The 22738-nt window shown below is 39.9% G+C and overlaps 1 protein-coding gene across 6 annotated transcripts in view; it reads right to left on the reverse strand.

Annotated features, from left to right (window-relative positions):
* MAPKAP1 (mitogen-activated protein kinase associated protein 1) overlaps window positions 1–22738 on the reverse strand; it is a 254437-nt gene that overhangs the window by 46126 nt on the left and 185573 nt on the right. For 5 of the 6 annotated variants that reach the window (XM_021710137.1, XM_021710147.1, XM_021710141.1 and 2 more), the window contains one exon: window positions 18939–19046. The exons of the other annotated variant lie outside the window; for it this stretch is intronic. In XM_021710137.1, coding sequence (XP_021565812.1) covers window positions 18939–19046 — 108 coding nt within the window. The remainder of the gene's footprint in view (window positions 1–18938; window positions 19047–22738) is intronic. 6 annotated transcript variants of the gene reach the window in all.

Raw genomic sequence — 22738 nt, forward strand, 5'->3', positions numbered from 1 at the left:
CACTCACCTCAGCCTCCCAAAGGCGCAGGATTACAGGCTGAGCCACCAAGCCTGGCTCCGATCCACCTTTCTAAAGCTTGGACTATTCACTTACTCACCAAATGCTCAGAGAGAGCCTTGTACATGCTAAGTACTCCAACATGTGACATTGGAGACAAAGAAGACTGATACTCAACAATCCTTCCTAGCTTCTCATGGCCTCCTGAATGAAGAATACTCTTTTTCAGTCAAGCAATCAAGGCAGCTTATAATCTGGCCGAATTATAACTTTCTCATCTTTGTCGTTTCTCACACATACCTTCTCTCAATCCTCCCAAACCCCTCAGACTGCACAGAGGTCCAGGGTTTTCTACCTTTGGGTATTTGCTCATGAGGTGCCCTTGGTCTAGAACACTCCTTCCTCCCTTGCCCTGGAACTGTCAAAATCCCCATTCCTTCCCACTAGCTCAAACTCTACCTCCTCCATGAAATCTTTTCTGATGGTTCTGACTGGCGATGAATTCTACAGAATTTGCCTTATACCGGACATCGGAGCCAGGTAGACCTGGGTTTAACTCCTAGCTCTGCCTCTAATTTGCAGTGTGGTCTTGAGCAAGTGACTTATCTTTCTGAACTTCAGGTTTTGGTATTCACAAAATGCCAAAATTTATGTAAAGTATGTGATACATAATATGCTTCATAACAGTCATGATTATTTTTCTTCTACTGTCAGAGAGAGTATCATATTCAGTTGTACACTAGAATTGTTAAGTGGCTGCTTCATCCTAACTTGGAAGCTCTGTGAAGGTCAGTAAAGTTTCTTATTCATCTTTTTACCTTCTGCAAGCAATATAGGCAACTGACATGCTCTAAGTTTTAAATGATAATTTAACTGATATACTAAATAAATCACAGCTAGTATGTATGAATGCTCATCATGTGTCAGGCACAGTCTAAGCACTTTACACATTATCTCATTTCAGCCTCAGTGGCAACCTCGTAGGTTCTATAATTTTCCATATTCTACAGATGAGAACTTTGAGGCTTCATGAGGCTAAGTCACATGTCAAGGCTAAGTAAAGTTAAACTATCAGTCCCCAGAGTTTGAAATGTGAACTTGGGAAGGTGCAGCTGCTGGTGCCATTCGTCAGTGCAGGGGGTGGGGTGAGGTGAGGGTGGGGGGCACCTGTCCAGTAGAGGCCAACCAGAGCTGGGGGCCCTAGGTCTTGTGTTGAGCAGTCAGAGATGGTTCTACAGGGAAACCCAGAAAGAACCCCTTGGGGCAGAGTTGGGGGAATGGAAAACTCTAAACCTGGGTATAAAATACTGTTACACACTGGTAGCCTGACCATTATACCTGTTTCCTTCCCACAGTTATTGCTTATAGGGTAAACTTTTTTTTTTTTTGAGTTGGAGTCTCACTCTGTCACCCAGACTGGAGTGCAGTGGCCACTCCCAGCCACCGCAGCCTCGACCTGCTGGGCTCCAGCGATCCTTCCACCTCAGCCTTCCGATTAGCCGGAATTCAGGCACGCGCTACCACGCCTGGCTGATTTTTTTGATTTATTGTAGAGATGAGGTCGCGCCAAGTTGCCCAGGTAGGTCTCGAACCCGCGGGCTCAGGCAATCCACTCACTTTGGCCTTTTCCCAAAGCACGGGATTACAGGCTGAGCCACCGAGCCTGGCCAGGGGAAACTTTTAAAGTCGAAGTTGGTTTTTGATGCTTTCACACTGAACTCCTTTATTAGGAACTGTGTGTTCTATTTCCAAACACTATAGTAATTCCCAACTTGGATCATTCTGGTACCTACAATAATGCTTTTCCCCCAATAAGCACTTTGTGTCACCCACCTCTGACAGAATCCTGTCTTAGAGCATCTTGTACATGCTGTCTTCTCTCCCAGGTCATCCTTCTCCTCATGTCACTCTGTTCTGGCCCCCTCCCCATTTCTCCTGAAGAGCAACGTGCAGGTGGTACTCCAGGGAAACCTTCTCTGACTGCAGGCCCTCAAGCCTGGTTGGTCACTGTAGCCTGCATTTCCCCTCATATCTGTTATTACAGGGAGTAATTATCTGTCTCTTCCACTAGACCGTAAACGCCAAGAAGGCAAGCAAGAAGGCAAGCATAGGTGCTGCTTTTCTCACCATTATATCCCAGACCTTGCCAGTACTACCATGCAGAGGATAAACCAAGAGCTTAGTAAAAATTTACTGGATGAATACCAGGTGCCATGATCACAGGAAGGTGAGAATCAGGCTGAGTGACTTATCCAATATCATATCTCTAGGACACAAAGTTGCAGTCCACATCTGCAAGGGTCACTGGGTAGCCTGTTTCCTTTTTTTGCGACCCCTGTGATTTTGGACAGAGATGTCATGATCATGATCACCACTGTCTCCTGGGTAATATCCACATACCAAACTGAGGCTGGTTAGGATTTGAAGTTCAGAATAATCATTCGATTTCTCCAAACTACATTTTCACTAAAACATATCTGCCAAAATGTGTGTATTTCTATTTTACAACTCTTTATACATGAGAATTATGGAGGATTTTGGTAAAATATTAAAATCCTTTAATGTTTTGAAAATTATTTCAGGTCACATTTTCTAAGAAAATGCCATAATTAGATAAACTTAGCTCTGAGCTCAAGAAACTTCTGTTTTCTTTGCTAATTAGTGTTTTCTAAATATTGAAGGTATTTGATTTGGAAAGCGGTAACAGCTCATTATGTTAAAATGCCAATTACCAAAAAAAAACCCCCACACTTAAGATTTTTACATTCTATGATGTTGGATTAAAACCAATTTAAAAATTACTATAACGTGACATATAATTTTTTACTGAGCAATTTCAATGCCAGCTGCTAATAAAGCATCTTAGCTGTAAATGATAATTCAGATGCTTTTAGATAAAGTGCTGCATAAATATGGCTGGAAATTGATTTAGCTTCTTATAGAAGCTACTGAAGAATGACACATTTTGTTTAATACACCAGCTAATGTAGTCCTAAAAGCTCAAACAAGTGCCAGTTTTCACTCCTAAATTTGCTGTGGGAGATTAATGAAAACTTTATATTTTGCTGAAATGTTAATAATGGGCAGATGAGATGATAGGATTTTAGTAGAGGTCTTAAAGCTATGAAATAACCAGCAAGGCTTGTCAATTTCTTTATATTAATTTTGTTCAAGACATATATAGCTGGAGCTGGCTCAACACACTAATGCTTCTTGCACTGACCTTCTACTCTCCCACAGTATAAATTCATATTCCACTCAAGGATTTAAGTCCCCCTGATACTTGAGTGAGTTCTGAGCCTGGCCCCAGTTGACAAGGGGTGTGTTTACTTTTATGATCACAAGGGCAACAGCACCTGGCAGAGTAGAGAAGGAATAGTCTTGCACTCGCCTCCAATTCATGCTGCTCACACCAAAGCAAGTTACCTGCTGAATGGGAACAACTTCTGGCCTCAGAGTTCCAGTGCCATTTCTCAAAGTAGGCCCAGGAGTTCTGCTGCTTGGAGAAGGCATGTTTGTGCAAACATGCATCATGCAACCACTTCTCTCCCCATGTATGCCAGACTGTGGGAAACACTGGGAAGGAGGAAGCAGGGTTCCACAAAGAAAACAGTACAAGGCAGAAAGAACTGCCAAATAATGGTGCATGCAACAGACACTTTATCTAAAGGCAAATATTTGAAGCAAAGCATTATACCAAAAGCATGTTTTTGGACTAGAAAAGTTCTATGATTTTGTGTGTATACCCTTACTGCTTGTATCTTCTTGGAAAAGGGTGAACCCAAACACACATGAATGATGCTTGGTATTGCACCTTTTATATATTAAAATTATTACTGTACTATGAACTTTACATTAAAAAACCCACTTCTGTTCATGAAGAGAAATTTTTAGCTACTCAGAGTAGAGAGAAACAACATCTTAAAAATGAACATACTAAAAAAAAAACAACAAACCTCTCCAATTAACTTAATTGAAATATAACTCTTTGGTATTTGTTAAATTACCAATTAAAAAGGTCACAAGGAATTAAATGAAACAAAAGCCACACTGTGTTCATATATATTAATGTTGAACTGGGTCTCCTCATAAATGACAAGATAAATTATAATGGTGCCTTCAAAGACTTCACCATGTATTTTGTCAAAGTTGGGAGGGTTAATGTCTCTATGTGCCATGGATTACCATAATATATAGTGTCAAAACGCTCAAGCTGCAATAACTCAAAGATGTATTGTGATAGATAAAATTTTGGGGTGGGGCCTAACAGTGACTTGAGTACCAGAGCTCAAATGGACTGACAACAAGTCTCTAGAAGAATGACAGAGTGCAATCACATGTGGAAAGGTCTGGGGGACAAGCAGAAATCCACAAGAGGGAGCAGTTTCACTCCGGACATAGGAACTGGGGAATGAGGCCTGGCACCCGTCTTAAGTGAAAAATGGCAAAACAAGGCCAGGGCAGGAGCAGGCAAAGGGAAGCAGGGTAGAGGCGAGGAAGGAGGCAGGTGGAGTCTAGGGGCTTAATAACACCAGAAAGAACATGGAATACAGAGTTCAAAGATGGAGATTTAAACTCAAACTCTGACAATCAGGGTCAAGACTGGGTCAAAACCTTGCCCAAGATTTCACTGAGGGAAGGCAGAGCCAGGACAGATTGACTAGTCTGGAGTCCAAGTGCTCTCCTTCCCCTTCCCTCAAGTGGTGCTGAAAGTTGTCTGCCTTACCTATCTCACCGTACTCCTGCCCTACTCACCTCACCATACTCCAATAGCAAGAGCATGGTAAGAGACTGCTGAGCTGAATAACTGTAAACTCTAAATAAGAGGTCCTCAAAGTGCAGTCATGGATTTATGGGGGGATCCCCAAAATCCCTTCAGGGGGTTCATCATTTCAATACTGTTTCCATAATACCAGTAAGACATTATTTGTTTTTTTCATGCCCATTCTCTTACAAGTACACAAAAGAATAAAAAATTCACTGCTAGATTCTGATTCCATGATGCAACTAACCTTTAAGAAGCTATCACAGCTAGGCTCAGTGGCTCAGCCTGTAATCCCGTGCCTTGGGAGGCTGAGGTGAGTGGATTGCCTGAGCCCGTGGGTTCAAGACCTGCCTGGACAACTTGGCGAGACCTCATCTCTACAATACATAAAAAAACAAAAACAAAAACAAAAATTAGCCGGGCGTCGTAGCATGCGCCTGTTGTTCCAGATACTTGGAAGGCTGAGGTGGAAGGATCGCTGGAGCCCAGCAGGTCGAGGGTGCGGTGGCCGGGAGCAGCCATTGCACTCCAGTTTGGGTGACAGAGTGAGATTCCAACTCAAAAAAAAAAAAAAAAAAAAAAAGAAGCTATCACTTGGGCCAGCTGCAGTGGCTTATGACTGTAATCTCAGCACTTTGGGAGGCAGAGGTGAGAGGATTGCTTGAGTCCAGGAGTTTGACACCAGCCTGGGCAACTAGCAAGACTTAGTCTCTACAAAAAAGAAAAAAAAAAAATCAAACAATTAGCTGGGCGTGGTGATGCATGCCTATAGTCCCAGCCACTTCAGAGGCTGAGGCAGGAGGATCATCTGAGCCCAGGAGGTTGAGGCCGTGGTGAGCCGTGATCACACCATGGCACTCCAGCCTGGGTGACAGAGTGAGACCCAGGCTCAAAATAAAATAAAAAATAAAAAAAATAAAAAGAAGAAACTATCACTATCATTTTTAGTTTTGGTATGGTAACTAAAAGTAATACCACAATTATCTGAAAAGGCTATTGAAATACTCCCCACTTTTTCTACAACATATCTGTGCCAGGTCAAATTTTCTTCACATAATTTAAACAAAACAATATATTGCAACACACCGAATACAGAGGCAGATATGAAAATTTTCATGTCTTCTATAGCCTGGACTTATAGAAATTTGCAAAAATATAAAATGTTACTCTTCTCATTAAAAATTTTAAAGAAACCAGTTATTTTTCATAAAATTTGTTATTTACATTAATGTTAATGGATTTGTTTTTTAAATGAATTAATACATATCTTAAAATTTCTCAGTTTTTATTCTTAAAATAAATAGATATAACTCAATAAACATAAGCTCTTTGGGGTCATCAATAACTTTTAAGAATATAAAGAGGTTTTCATTGATCCTGATGTTCATCTGTACAATAATGATGGGACACAAAAATATAGTTACTGTGTATAATATATATGTATATGTGACAACCTGACAACAAACATAGCTGCAAAGCCTCTACATACATTGTAAGAATAACAAGTTTACTGTCTGGTAATCAGACCAAAGCTAATCATAACAAATACTGTTTTATAGTTTAAAAGGTGTTTTCACACATGTTATTTCATTGGAACTGAGTGAAAAAGAGGTATATGACTTTCTTTCAAACAAATAGGCACTAATAATTAAATCAAAGCTCAGATGCAGATTTCCTGTATTCACAGATACAAACTGCAAGGAACTTTAAAATTCATTTTACGGTTCAATGAGTCTTAGGCCAAGTCTAAAAGGCTCTAATCTAGTTATCAGTTAAATCAACTTCAGTCTCACTTTTTCAAAAAGATCTATGCCAACTCTAGAGTTCAATCAGAAGATCAATGGCCTTTGTTATGGCCTCACCTTTAAACTCTCCATAGCACAACCTTGTTGACCATTCCTTCCTAACTGGCAAATAGTTATTACCCACTACCAATTGTATGCCAGGAACTGTGCTACAGCTTCAGGAATTTAGGAGAAGGGCAGCATTCTCAGGTGGTGGGAAGGAGGGCAAGCAATCCACAGAGGAATAGTACAGGAAAAAACATGAAGTCCACAAAACATGAGCACAAACACAGGGAATAGCAAGTGTTTGCCTCCGGCTGGAGCAAAGAGTGTGTGAAGGGGAGTTGCAGAAAACAAAATGATGGGGGTGGGGGCAAGATCTAGTTCAGAACTTGACACCAAGTAAATACTGTGGTGCAAGTAACTGACTGAATGAAGAGTAAACAAACCCTCTTCTGCTCCACTCTATGTCAAAGACTTATTGCTACTCCCCACCCAGAGCAACCCCTGCTTCTGCTAAACTGGACTTTGCTCAAGTTATACTATTTGGTCAGAATGTCCTTTATACTTTTTGAAATGTACACACCTCAAGGTCTAGCCCAAATGGAACCTCCCCGATCCCTCTCCTGAAACCCCACAGTCTTTGTGGGAGGCGCTCATGATACATCTCTTACATGATAAGTGTCTGTACTCCCTTCTGGACTAGGAGCTCTTTGAGGGCAGGAACACTCCATCCCACAAAGCACACTGTCTGTCACACAACAGATATTCAATAAATGCTGCTGGTGGAATGAGTGCATCTGATGCAAAACAGGCTAACCATAACAGCACCTGAAGGTTTATACACCATCCCTGCATTTAGCTTAGTTAATAGAACCTAACACACCATTTTTAGTTTTCCATTTAGATTCCCCAACATACTAAGTTCATCAAGGACAGAGATCTTCCTTCAACAACTACATGGCTATGTATTTACTGAGTGTTTACTATATGCTAGAACTATGCTCAGCATTTAAAATATATTATCTCATTAAATTTTCCCAATGCCCTTTAAGTAGGATATTATACTCTTTCTACAGGTGAGAAAAATGAGGCTCATAAGTCATTCTGCTACTATAGTCATACAACTAGTATAAGCTGGAGCTAGAACTTGAACCCAGGTCTGTCTAATTCCATAACTGTGCCCTTTACCACCACATAACCTCCTTGAGTAAAAATGTTCCTTAATGGGTTGGATATGTACAACTTGATGGGCCATAACAATATCTGAAGAGAACATAACCATGCTTGGCCTTGCAGAACAAAGGAATCAGTGATAAAACCCAATTCTTTCCATTCCTTCAGTAAGACTCAAAGCTGGATGCATAAGTGAGTCATGGAGAAAAACTCTTCCTTAGCTCTCTTCATCCATCATATTTTTTTTCCAGAGGCCTTTTAAGTCCCTGAAGTCTCATAAGCCCAAAACTTCTCTTCTATTAAACACTTCCCTTCGGCTAGCAGTCATTTTTGCTAGTCTCTAAAAAATAATCAATAGGTGATATACTCTAATACACACATGCACTCATGCCCACCCACTGCTCGGCAGTAATTTCTTTAAAGCCATCAGGATCACATGGTAGGATATACCCTTCACTAGAGTCGGCTGTGATACCACCAGGGTAGGGATCGTTGCTGTCAGTGCTTAATTGATTGAATTCTTGGAGCCAGAGCCAGAGCCAGCCAGGCTGGAGCACTTTCCACATGGAGAATTCAGATCCCCCCCCAATAAATCAAGGTAATCTTGTTTTATGAGGTGATCAGAAAGAAACAGTTTCAGGTTTGTAGAATTTCTAAAAAGAGCAGATCATGAAAGGGGAGCCTGCAAAGCTCTGCATTCTGGACACTGCCTATCCCTCAGTCTCATCTTTCAGAGCTCTCTCCTGCTCATTCCATCCAGTCAGTCCCAAATATGCCAAGCTCCTCCTTGTCTCAAGGCCTTTAAATGAGCCTGAACTCCTTTTTCTTCTCCCTCAAGGATCCTTCTCCTACTATCTTCACCAGCTCCGGCCCTCTGCTGTGCACTCTTTTCTACCCCTTGTAGCAATGATCACAAATCTGGGCTCCATGATGTGAGGGCTGGATCTTCTCCATCTCCCAAGTATCAGCACAGTGGGTGGCCCAGAGAAGGGCTCAGTCAATTTTGGGAGGATGCATGAACAACTATGTGCCCAAAGTGAACACAACCATCCTTCAGAGAATAATGCATGACCATTTAAGGATCTGGACCAACAGTTCATTGCAAGTTTGCTTGGAAGCTAGAATTGCCATTACTTCTTCTTCTTTCAATATGTCTTTGTCCATATTGAAAGCACAGGAAAAGTGGTTTCTAAGGAGCCTGGCATTTTTGACAATTTACGTGGTAAAATACCTAAGAACTGTAAAGGTGTCCCTCTCCCTGACTCCAGTCAGAGACTGAGGGCATATATGCTGGAAGAACCTCACCCCCCATCCAGAGTCACTGCAGAAATGTCACCTGATGCATTACTAAACCATTAGGACCACAGGGTGAATTCTGGGGCCAGGAGCCTATCGGAGGGAGGCAAATCTCCATGCCCTCACTTAGAGCGCAGACAGGGTTTGTGGCTCGTCAAACATGTTTCCTTACTACTCTAATGTACCACTGTATCGCTTAATGAAAGTTCTTAATTGTAATTCAATTAATTACATACACAGAGTCCCCAATTACATTTTCCAATAAGACATTGGCTGTGGTACAGGTCTAAATGCACTTAACCAATTTTAATATATTAAGACCAATTTCCCTTGAATACTAATTACTACCTAATGATAAAATGAAAAGGGGGAACTTTTGAGAAAGGAGAGTGAAAAATGCAAATCATGTGGAAGTTCTCAGCCCACATAGCTCAATTCAGGCACTCATTACTGAGCAAGTAGGTGTGGACAGGGCGCAAGTGTGCACCTAGTGCAGTTCAGCACAGTTTTTTGCCCCATTTTCAGCTACCTTTGGTGCTAGCCATTGCCCACAAGGGCCTCTGGGAAGTCTTAAGAGGCTAGGGAATACAGAAGTGACAGGGAGGGGACAGGCCATCAGACACATGCACAGACAACCTGTGGTATCTGTGACAGGCACTCACTCTGTGCCTCAGGCGCAGACACTTGGTCATGCCAACAATTGCGTAGTGCACTGCAGTTCACTACCTGCTTGTAATGTACACAATCTTATTTACTTGTTTCAATAGTTTAATCCTCACAACAGCCTTATAGGGTAGAGGTTACCATCACATTTTACAGATGGGGAAATGAAGCCCACAAAGAGGAAGGACTTGCCCAAGGTCACTCAGTGGGCTCCACATATCTTTTCTTTTCCCCTACAACACACTGCCACCCAGCTTACATTAATCAGGCAGGAAGGGGTGGACGCACAGATATCCTTACACGAGGAATGTTTCTGTTTCATTTACATTCTGATAGCAGACAGCGAACAGGGAGCTATTATGCAATATCGACTTGATAAAAACCCTCACCCGTGTAGAAATTTCCTTACAGTGAACACTTCCTCTCAAAGTCAGACACATAACTGGCTTTCAGCAACAACTCAACCTAAAATATGTACAATGAACATCACAAGTCATTTCTATTTGTAAATAAAGTTTATTTGCATGATCACATTTTCTTTTGTATTTGAAAAGTGCTATGTGGTAATAAAAGAGGTTAAAGCCCTAGTATTTGAGTCACATGATAGAAATTGAAGAGATTCATAATTTGTAACTGAAGAAGGCAAAGCCTCCAGAAGCAGAGCAGAACCACCAGGGAGTCCCCAGAGCTGGCACAGACCATAAACAGGAGGAAGAGTCAGCTCCTTATAAATAAGCATCACAATGAGGATCTGTAAACACACCAGGATAAAGCAAACATTCATTGTCTTTCCACAGCTGCTTTTTCCCCTTGCTCAGTTTCTACTTAGTGGTGATATTGGGAGCTCAACAAAGAAACCTCAAAGAAGCCATCATGTACTTGCCCTCTGGAGCTCCATTGAGAAGCCTGGTGATGTTAGGGGCTCAGGAGAGCCAGGCCTGGCCACAGACACTGGGATACACAGGCGACTAGGACTTGTTCCCTGTCTAGTGTTGGAGTGAACAAATCCACTCATTGGAATCAGGGATCAGAGAGGAGCAAGGAGAGACACCCTAATTGGGCAGCCAGGTGGTCCAGGAGGCTTCTAAGAGTCGTCTCTTCTGGGTCTTCCAGGGAAAACTAAAGGGGAAATTAGGGCTCTCACACTAAGGCCTACACATGTTCTCCCAGACCATAGCCCACCTATCTGGGTGATCACCCACCTGGTGAGTTGAGGCCCTTCCTCAGCGTAATTTTCAATTAAGGAAATTAGGAATTTCAGTAAAGTACTGAAATGATGGAAGATGTTAAATAGTCTGTGAATCTCCTTCAAAAGGAAAGGAGGTTAAAGGAGGTTGAACTAATGTTTAAAGAGCAACTGAAGCTTCTCTCTACAGTAACTTCTATTTAGGAAATACCAAAATTTAAATTCAGCTTTTTCACAAGGTTTAATGGTTAGAAGATGCAGTTTTCCAGGCCCCTCATGATTGTTTATGTGGCATGAGCAAATCACTTCACCGCTCCAAGTTTCCTCTTCTATAGGATAGAAGGATAATGACCACACTTCCTAAAACATTGTGATAACAGCACTTATATTTCATTCAATCCTTACAAAACTCTTGTGAGATAGATTTAATCACCTCCGTTTACACAGGAAACTGAGGCTCAGAGACGTGAATGATTTGTCCAATGTCAGAAGCTGCAAGTGGATCACTTAAGGTCAGCCTGATTCTGAAAACGGTGCTTTAAGCACTATGCTGAAAGACAGATCGGTGAGTGGTAAAACCTAAAGACAGTGTCTGATACTTTGCTGGTATTCCATAAAGCCAGTTTAATTTCAGGTCTATTTCGGCCCTGATGATGGGTAATTCCAGAGTTTATATCTTCAAGTATGGAAAGAAGCAGCACCTTTCTTCAAAGGACCTGGATGGACTACCCATGGTCAGTGGGAAAGGTCACTGGCAACATTTGGCAGAAAAGGAAATTGAGGCTCAGTTTGGTGCCAGGATTTATATAGCAGCTTGGACAAGAATGGGAGTCTTGTAATGTTACATCCTCTCCATAATGTACTTGTGTTTCCTTCTGGTCTGATTCCAGCTTCTTGCAGACAATTGGCTGAATGATGTAGTAGATTATCAGACAAGAATCCAAACTGGAAAGCTCAAGGACTTTGGCTTGTCATTTTCTTATTTAGGCCAAGATCCAAGCACAAATGTTAGCTCTCAGTCCCTAGGCAGAAATTCTTGTCATATTAGCTTCATTTGCAAGCTTCTCTCTCTTTCAGAGCATATAAAGGCAATTGTCATCACCATTCTCAGAACTGAAAATTTAGGTTCTTTTATCAACAATCTCAGGTAGACTTTGGAATCAGATAGCTAACTTAGAATTTTGATCCTATCACTTACTGGCTGGCTAACTTCGGGCAAGTCACAACTTTTCTTCACAATGAAAATAATATCTCAAAGGATAGTTATGAAAACAAAAAGTATTTGCAAAATGTCTAGCACAATGGTTTACAATAGTAGGTCTGAATAAATAAAAACACCTGTTGATGTGGTTGATATAAAATGCTATGCCCTATTCCTCCTTGGAAGAAAAACTGAAAGGCTTCTATCCATCCTTATGGCAAACAGCCTTCTCAAACAAATGATTTTATTTATAAAGTATACACCTGTTCTGGGGCACACAAAAACTATTTGCTGGAAAATACCTCGCTTCCAAGTTTCTGGTCCTAGGACACAGACTTACAGATTGCCCCACCCCCGTCTCCCTTCCCCTCCATTCTCGGTTGCCTCCCTCTTCTCAACACACATCTCCTTGAGGGCTCTGCCAGCTCTGTGACTGCAGACCTCCACACCTGTGCCCCATCTGCTCTATGAACCACAGAATGTTGCTCTTTCATTATTTATTAATTACAATTCACATTTATTGAGTACTTATTATGTGCCAGGCACTGTTCTAAGAGCTATTTGACTATTAACACTCATTGAAACCTCTCATCAACCTTCTGAGGGCAGATAAGTACCCAAAAGAGGTAAGTAAATTGCCCAAGGTCACACAGCAGGTAGTGGTAGGGCCAGAATGTGAACCGAGACAGTTTGGCTTGACAGCCCATTCTCTTAAATGCATAATACACAATCCTTAGTCCATGCCTAAAATGGTTTTGAGGGTAGTGAGCTTGTTCTGATCAAACACACCAACAGAAGTGAAAAGAATTCTATTTTTTGAATATTTTCCTTTGTCTCCATCTAATTTCTTAATAGGTAGCTACTGCAGAACCATAAGTGGTTGGTTCTTAGTTGGAATTTCTACTTTTAGAACACCTTTTCTATAAAAATAATAAATTGTTTTCATAATTTACTTCCATTTTACAGAGACTAGTTATAATATTTTATTGATTTCAAACCACTGACTACCTTGCACTCTTTGTAAGTGCTGGTAGGGGCTTCTTTTATTAACACAGCAATTTTGACACAGTACAAGAACAGCACATATCTTGCAAATCCTTTAAGATAGGGATGCTGAGGCTCACAAGAGGTCACACAACTAAAGTAAGTCTATGTCCATGATTAGAAGTACAGTGAGAACTAGAGCACAGATTTCAAAGCTTTATACACCAATCCTCATAGTTTCTCTTTTCTAATGTGAGAAATTTGGGCCATTAAAAACAAAAAAATCCAACGACTTTGAAATCACAATATACTGTGGAATACTGCACAACAGTTAAGGAGAAATAGGTGAATTTACATGCGGAATACTATGTGGATTAATATGGAATAATCTCTACAATATATTGTTAAAATGACAAGAATAATGCAGAACATTAATGACAGTTTGAAATCATTTCTATTTTTTAATTGGGGGAATACAAATGTATGTGTATGTATATGTATGTGCTTGAGTGTATACACACAGATACGTTACACATACCTATCCATTCATTTCATACAGAGAGAGAGAGAGAGAGAGAGAGAGAGAGAGAATATGCTTGTATATGCATAGACGATTCCTGGAAAGATGGGGAAGAAACTAGGAACAATTGACTCCAGGAGTGAGAAGAGAGACTTAATTTTCACTACAGACACTTTAGTTATCTGAGAAATGTTTTTTTATATGTCTAAGTGTTACATATCCAAAACATTTACCAAGATGCTAATAAATAACACTTTTATCTTTCTTGTAAAAAAGACAAACGCTTTTAAAGTTTCTATGTGTGAATTTGTTCAAGTAGGTCTAAGATGAGTCTTTAGGCTGGGAGTAATCCCAGTGGTTCGAGAGACTGAAAGGGGAGAACTGCTTGAAGTCAAAATTTGAGATCAGCCTGGGCAACATAGTGAGACACTCCATCTCTATTAAAATTAAAAAAAAAAATCAGATGCAAATAAACAAAACAACAACAAAAATATGAGTGTTTAAAGAATGAAAGAAAATGACAGGGAGGAGAGAGGGATTATTTGTTCCCATCAGGAAAAATTCAGGTAAGCAAGTTACAAAGGACGTATTGGTGTAACTTTTCTTTGGCACGCCATGGTGTGGTACTATAAATGGTTTGAGAGTTCAAATACCATCAGATTGTTACATTATGAGATGTTCTTCTCACTAGACAGTCTTTATGTATGTCAGCTTGCCCTTATTTCTTGTTTGTGCTTTCTTTTTAGAAAGTTACATACGCTCACTTTAGAAACACTGGAAAGAACAATTATAAAGAGGAAGGAAAATGAATTACTCAGAATCTTGCCAACTGGAGACAATCACTATTAACATTTTCCTGCTATAGTTTTTGTTGTTATGTTTATATACAGTTTGTATTATATTTACCTATGCAACATCAAAGTTATTTCTTTCATTATGAACCACTCAATAACCACAACTTTTTTTTTTGTGTTGGGGTCTCACTCCATCACCCAGGCTGAGTGTGGTGGCACGCCCATGGCTACACCAGTGTCAATCTGCTGGGCTCAGGTGATCCTTCTGCCTCAGCCTTCCAAGTAGCCACAACTAAGGCGCACACTACCATATCCGGCTAATTTTTTGATTTATTGTAGAGATGAGGTCTCACCAAGCTGCCTAGGCTGTTCTTGAACCTGTGGGCTCAGGCATTCCTCTTACCTTGGCCTCCCAAAGTGCTGGGATTACAAGCTTGAGCCACTGTGTCCGGCCAGATAACCACAACTTTAATGATTAACATTCCATATCTACTGAGACAATTTTTCTCCTTTTTTTTTTTTTAAAGGGGGTTGAAGGAGGGAGCAGATTATGACTTTATTTTATTTTATTTTTTTGAGTTGGAGTCTCACTCGGTCGCCCAGACTGGAGTGCAGTGGCCGCTCCCGGCCACCGCAGCCTCGACCTGCTGGGCTCCGGCGATCCTTCCGCCTCAGCCTTCCGAGTAGCTGGAACTACAGGCGCGACGCCCGGCTCATTTTGATTTAGTAGAGATGAGGTCTCGCTGCCCAGGCGGGTCTCGAACCCGCGGGCTCAGGCAATCCACTCACCTCAGCCTCCCAAAGGCGCGGGATTACAGGCTGAGCCACCGAGCCTGGCAATTTTTCTCCTTTTAATCTGTTATTGTGGAAAAGTACGTGGACTAAATTTTTCTAATGTTAAGCCAAATTTGCATACCTAGAATAAATCCAAATTAGTAATTCCATAGTATTCTTTTAGTATAAGGCTGGATTCAGTTTACTAATATTGTTTAGAATTTGCCTGAAAACTTCCTGCCTTGTATGGTCTTTACTGGGGTTTGGTATCAAGATTATGATAGTCTCTTAAAATAAATTGCAGACTATAACCTCTTTTTCTATTATCTGGAACAACTGTTGTAAGATTGGAGCTGCTTCTTCCTTAAGTGTTTGGTGAAGTCATCTAGGCCTGGATTTTCTTTGTGGGAAGTTTATAATCACTAATTCAACTTTTCAAAATAGCTATGAGAACATTCAGGTTTTCTATTTCTTCTTGTGTCAGTTTTGTTGTCTTTTTTTAGGAATTTGTTCTTTTCATCTATAATTTCAATATTTTTGGTATGAATTTTTTCAAAATAATCTTGTATTATCTATTTAATGATGGGATCTATAGTATACCTCCTTTTTACTCCTGTTACTATTTGTGTTTCTCTGTAATTTGGTTCCTTGTTTTTAAACCACTTCATTAGAGGTTTACCAATTTTATTACGTTTCAAAGAACCAACTCTTGTTTTTAATGTTTCTGAATTTCTACTTCATTAATTTCATTAATTTAACTATATCACCAAGTTTTAATATGTAGAATTTTCATTACCTTTCAGTCAAAATATTTTTTAGTTTCTATAGGTTCAGAAATTTATTTCTCAATTTCCAAACATATGCAGATTATAGTTATCTTTTTCTTGATTTCTAGCCTAATTTCAGTGTGATCAGAGAACAGATCACACGGGATTTCAATCCTTTGATATTTAAGACTTACTTTATTGCCTAGTATGTGGTTAATACTGGTAAGTGTACAAGTGTGATTGAAAGAGATGTGTACTCTGCAGTTGTAGGCTAAAATATTTTCTGTACATATCCATGAGGTTAAGTTTAACTGCGTGTTTCAAATTTCTATATAATTATAGATTTTTTAAATGGGCTGGGCATGGTGGCTCATGCCTGTAATCCCAGCACTTTGGGAGGCTAAGCTGGGAGGATTGCTTGAGCCCAAGAGTTCAAGACCAGGCTAGGCAACATAGTAAGACCTTTTCTCTAAAAAATAAAATAAAATTAGCCAGGTGTGGTAGCACACTATAGTCCTAGCTTTTCAGGAGGCTGAGGTAGGAGGATCACTTGAGCCCAGGAGGTAGAGGCTGCAGTAAGTTGTGATTGTGCCACTGAATTCCAGGCTGGGCAACAGGGTAAAACCCTGATTCAAAATAAATAAATAAATAAGGTATTTGTTCTTTCAATTACTGAGAGTTAAAATCTCCCTCCATGATCAGAGATTTATATATTTTTCTGAGAAATTCTTCAGTTTTGCATTATATATTTTGAGGCATATAGATTTAGAATTGTTAAATCTTCCGAGTATTTTCATCATTATGAAGTAATGTTTTTGGTATCTAAAGATACATTTTAGACCCTGTCTCTTCAAAAGAAATATTTTGCCTCATGTTAATATGACTACACTGATCTCAGTTGCCATTTGCATAGAGTATCTTTTTCTATCCTTTTGGTTCATACTTTCAGTATCTTTGTTTTAGATAGTTGAAAGAAAATCTATCTTAATCAACTTTAAAAAACAAACTAAAACTTTAGTTCATATACTGATTTATTTGGGTTTAAATCTACTATCTTACTAACATGCCTTCTATTTTTGGGATTTCTACTCCTGGCAAACCCTGGATTTCTTTTGTTCCCTTTCCTCTAAAAGCTGTCAACAGTCCAGCTCAACCTTTCAGCTGCCTCTGCCAACCAGGCAAATAATGTCAGGGCAAAAGTGGTTCTAGGTGTTGATATCATCTCTTTTGATTCAATCTTCTCCCAGATATAGGTTATTGATTCTTTTTTACTTTGTGTTCTTTGGTGACTCTGAAATGAGCAAATCCTCATCCTAATCAGCTTTTTAATTTACTTTCAGTGGAAGAAATTGATTCAAATTACTTAGCCTGGCTTTACTAGAAGGTGAAACCCTGCATAATTTTGCAATATAGGGATACATCATAAGTTATCCGTTTACTTAACCAATGTTAGATATTAGAAATCATATTATGAAAACTATCATTATATGTAAATCTTTGTCTTTTCGCTCTTTTTGCCTTAAGACAGATTTCTAAAAGCAGTAATAATAGAGAAAACATTTTTTAGGTATCTTGATAATTCCAGCTATATTAGACTAAGTTTATTTATACTACAGTCACCAGTGTTTGAGTATGCATATTTCCCTGTATTCTCTCCAGCAAAGAGGGCTCTTTTTGAAATATCTGGCTTCTTTGATAGGTGGAAAGTATTATATTGTTGCTTTAAAATGTCTGTATCTTAGATTGCTGATAGGGATGAATATTTTTGCAGATGTTTACTATTTGAATTTTTTAAGCCATTTGGGAGTCAGTGATTTTTATTTCTATGTGTATTTACATAAGTGACAATAAGGTACTGGTTGCAGACTGTGGGGACACCAACCTTCTGCCTTTGAGACTTTGGTGCCAAATGCCAAGAGCACATTTCACCTTCCTGTGCATACTTTTTCATGCATATTCCTCCAGAAAAGGCTGTCTGGGGCCTTGGCCAAAGAGCAGCAACCTGGTTTATAGTCAGTGGCATAACTAAAGATCTAGCATTCATTCACTCAATTCAATCTATTTTTACTGAGCTCCAACAGCACATGATCTACATCACATTGCTGAATTAATGAAGGGAACCAAGTATGGGCCAGGAACATCCTCACAGACCTGACAATCTGTTGGGAGAGATAGACCTCAAACTGTCATTGAGAAAAATATGTAATTATAAATAGAAATATATGCTATGTAGAAAAAATAGGATGGTCTATGGCAGAATATAACAGTGGTCCCAAATGAAGGCTGGATCACCAGGTTGAAGCGGTGGGGGACAGGAAGGTCATGATGGTCTCTCTGAAGACATGACATTTAAACTGAGATGAAGAATGAGAAAGAGTTAACCAGAAAAGAGGAAAGTGTTCCAGGTGGAATAAACAGCCTGTATAAAAGCCCTGAAGCAGGGACAATCTCAGACAGTCTGCTGCTCTAAAGGCAGTTTTCACACATCACTTGCCCCTGAGTCAGTGGGCATACAGAGAAGAAGATAGCAAAAACTCACAGAGTGGATATTCTGAAGAGAGAATGAACAAAGTAAACAAATTTTAAAGACGTTCTCAACACAACACAAGGAATCACTCCATGGCCTCCTTCCAGAATATGCAAATAGTTCGAATTTTCTAAAACCTGAAATCAAAATAGTGACACTGACAGGGCCAGTTGCTTTATATATAAAACAAACAGCCTTTATCTCAGAAAAGGCCTCATATTTCTAAGCTGTTTCCAGGGATGCTCCTAACGTAGGAAGATACAGTTTTAACAGAAAAGTATTAATCACAGAGTGTTAAACAGGATGCAGACTCTCTACCAAAAAGCACAAAATCAATCATTCCACTTCGGGACACACTTTTGGCACAAAGCTGCAGTCTGCTTTGGGAAACAGTCACTTCAAATCTGCCTGGAGATGCCAGACTAGAGAGTATTCCCAAATACACGACTTGTAAGCAAGCTTGTAACGGGCAAAGCAGGCACGGAGCGAGGTGGCCAACATACTGTTCTCGCGGACCAGGCAGAACTCCCACGCGCTCTGGCTCTCCAAAGTGCTCTCCAGGTCAACAGCAACATTGGGCTCGCTCTGCTTCTCCAGGCGGTACTGAGGGCCTGGAAGATCAAAGGGCAGGAGGAGGGGAGGAAATCTGAAACAATGAATTTAACACTTACAAAACACCACACACTGCTTCTGCCAGCTGACAAAGCCTTAGGAAAATGCTGAGGTCGTCTTGAGAGTTTAGCTATCCCTGATGGAAGGATTTAGGTTTGTTTCACATACTTGTCTATTCCATTATCAGATCTGTTTCCACTCAGTTCTCCCCCAAACAGGTGGGAGATAAATGGCCTCTGAGTCACAGTGACCTGGAGTTAAACATGGCTACAACGCTTCTCAGACATGAACAGGTAACCTACCCGCTCTGAACCTCCATTTCCTAATATGTAATGTAGGAATATTTATACCTTGAAGGATTACTGTGACGAACAGAGGTGACACAGGAAAAGCATTTATTAGAAATGGGCCTGCCTCACAGGAGGCACTCCTACAAAGGTACTTATTAATCAACATATAATAAATAATAAATTACAATCAGGAATAGGTATGCTTAGAACTCTAATATGATGGCAGTCCAAAAATTCAAAAAATTTTTAAAAACCAGGCAAGGTTAAAAAAAACAACTTCAGGTTTCTGGGTTTTGGCAATGGGAAAACAGTGGCTCCTACTTCATATTTTTGTTGAAACATTTATGAAAACACAAGAAACGCAGGTTAAATAATACTGGAAACCAGGAATACTAGCTACCCTGCATCAGAAGAAGGGTCCTGGCAGACTTTAACAAAACACTGGGACATTTTATACATTTATTCATGTATTTCTTTGTCAGCCCCAATGACAATCTTGCTCTTCTCAGATAACACCTAACGGGTCCAGTGATCAGATTCAAAAGACTGCTCCTGTGATTTTGTTAATGGTTATTGAAAAGATTAGAGGCATAAGAAACTGTCTTATTATTTTGACTCTGAAAGGTGTGTTTGGTCAGACAGACGGAGAGGTGTGAGAGATCTGAGGAACGCATCAGAGCTGTGCAGGCTCCCAGGCGGAACACGTATTTTTAGATATGTTCTTCAGCTGTTGTCAACTTGTTGATTATTCACATCCAGGATTTTTTCTTCACAGTCTGAGGCACTTCACTTATATCCAGTCTTTCTCTCCCCAATGTTCTTTGCTCATCCGCAGCGCTGTTGAGATTCATTTCAGTTTCACAGTATATTTGATCTTTTCACTAATAGACGTTTCTTTCTCTTTTCGAGTGGGAGTCTCACTCTGTCTCCCAGGTTAGAATGAAGTGGCACGATCACGGCTCACAGCAGCCTCAACCTCCTGGGCTCAGGCAATCTTTCCAACTCAGTTTCCCAAATAGCTCAGACTACAGATGTGGGTCACCACACCTAGTTATTTTATGTTTGTTTATTTGGACAAGGTCAAATAAACAAACAAATGTTGCCTAGGCTCATGCCTGGCTAATTAATTAATTAATTATACAAGGTCGCACTATGTTGCCTGGGCTCACGCGGCTGGCTTCCTTCCTCCCTTCCCTCCCTCTCTCCTTTTCCTCCTTCCTTCTTAGACAAGGTCACACTATGTTGCCTAGGCTGGTCTTGAACTCCCGGGCTGAAGTACCTCTCCTTCCTCAGCCTCACAAAGTGCTGGGATTAACAGGCATGAGCCACTGGGCCTGGAGTCTCTAAAAGATATTTCATTAGCACTCTGGTAATTCTGAGTTCTTACATATATTCAGTACTTTTTACATGATTCAAAGCTTTTTAAACCACTACTAAGCAAACAAATGCTTAAAACACATAACGATTTAAGCAAATACATGGTTAGAAGTCTACACAATTCTTTTAAACTCTAATACACTGCATTTACATCAAGAAGGTATTGTATTTCAACATTATACAGAGTAAAAGGAGTAAAAGTCTAATTTCAAAAGTATTAGATACATGAAAGTATGGAAATGCAGTAACTCCTATAGTCAGTGTCAACATTTGTCAATTAATGGGCACATTTGTTGCTGATCAATAGACGCTGGCACATTCACTGGTGGGAGGAATCTCAGAAAAATCAGGCTCAGTTGAACTTTAAGAAAACTTAGCCATGGGCTCCTTTAGTCTATTAGAGGGAAGAGAGTTACCCCTGAACCTAGAGAGGCGCTTTCTGAGACAATGACCTACTTATTAAACAATCTCTCACTGCTCCCATCCCATTGCCTCCCAGCAACACGGTGTATATAAGGCACTGACATCCATGTTTATAAATTTGCTGTAAGTCTGGGTACAAAGTCTAGCCATGATAATTCTTTTTTCTTATGATAGCCAAAATTTGGGAATAATCTAGGTCTAACAACAGAAGGGCTGATTAAATAAAACATTGTGAAATACTACAAAGATATTAAAAGTGATGCTACAGAAATACTCAATACTATAAAACATGGTTATAATATGTTATTCTATGAAAAGAGTAAAACAGTAAATTATAGAACAATCTATACAGGATAATTGTAATTGTAAAAAATTTAATAGCAGAGTAGGATGACTACAGTTAACAGCAAGTTAACTTGAAATGTTCCCAACGCATAGAAATGGTAAATACCTGAGATGATAGATCCTCCAAACGCCCAGACTTGATCATTATACATTCTACGCATGTAACAAAATAGCACATGTACCTCACAAATATGTATCAATAAAAAGAGGTAAATCTAAGATATATATATATCATATATATATATGTCTTTCATATATATATTTATATATACATTAAGAGGCATATGGGAAAAAAAGTGTAGAAGGCTATTTCTAAAATGCAAACAGTAGTTATACTGGATAGTGGGGTTATAAGTGTTTTTATTTTTCCTTTGTGTTTTTCTGTATTTTTCAAATATTCTATAATAAAGGCTACTTTTGTAATTTAAAACATATCATATATACTTGAAAGTTCTCCAATTTCTCACTGTGTCATTTTTCTGAGGATACTATAATTATCACACATTGTAGCATCTCCAATGGATCATTCACATGCAATAATTTAATCAAAACCAGATATGTTGCACTTATGCAGACAGATCCTTTCACCTATTTTTTGTTTTTTGTTTTTGAATCGGAGTCTCACTCTGTCGACTGGGCTGGTGTACAGTGGCATGCTCATAGCCACTGCAGTCTTGACCTGCTGGGCTCTGGTCATCCTTCTGCCTCAGTCTTCCAAGTAGCTGGAACCACAGGTGCACACCATCACACCTGACTAATTTTTAAAAATTTATTGTAGAGACGAGGTCTCGCCATGTTGCCCAGGCTAGTCTTGAACCCATGGACTCAGGCAATCCTCTGCCTCTGCCTCCCAAAGTGCTGGGGTTACAGACATGAGCCACTGTGCCTGGCAATCCTTTCATCTTAAGGAAGGCTGCCCCTTGTATGTGTACTCTGAGAGTATTATGCAGGTGCTGAGCTTTCCAAGCTGCCAGCCTACGTGACAGCTGGACTGGTCTATGAGTCTATGAGCCTCCCTTCCCTGACCACTGGGAGGTAAGGCCTCGCTGCATCAGGAGGAATTTCAAGCTTTGTCTCCTTTGCACATTTTTTTCTTTCCAGTCTCTGCAACTGCCTGGGAAATGTGGATCAGGAAAACCAGGGGAGCCAGGGAGTACTAGGAAGGGTCTTTTACTCCTAAACACAAATTCCTGCTCCACTCTCAAGCTATAAACATCATCATTTGACATTTACTTTCCTGTTTTTTTGGTATTTCT

This window comes from Carlito syrichta, unplaced genomic scaffold (genome assembly GCF_000164805.1).
Source record: "Carlito syrichta isolate Samal-C Ts95f unplaced genomic scaffold, Tarsius_syrichta-2.0.1 Scaffold75497, whole genome shotgun sequence".
Lineage (NCBI taxonomy): Eukaryota > Metazoa > Chordata > Mammalia > Primates > Tarsiidae > Carlito > Carlito syrichta.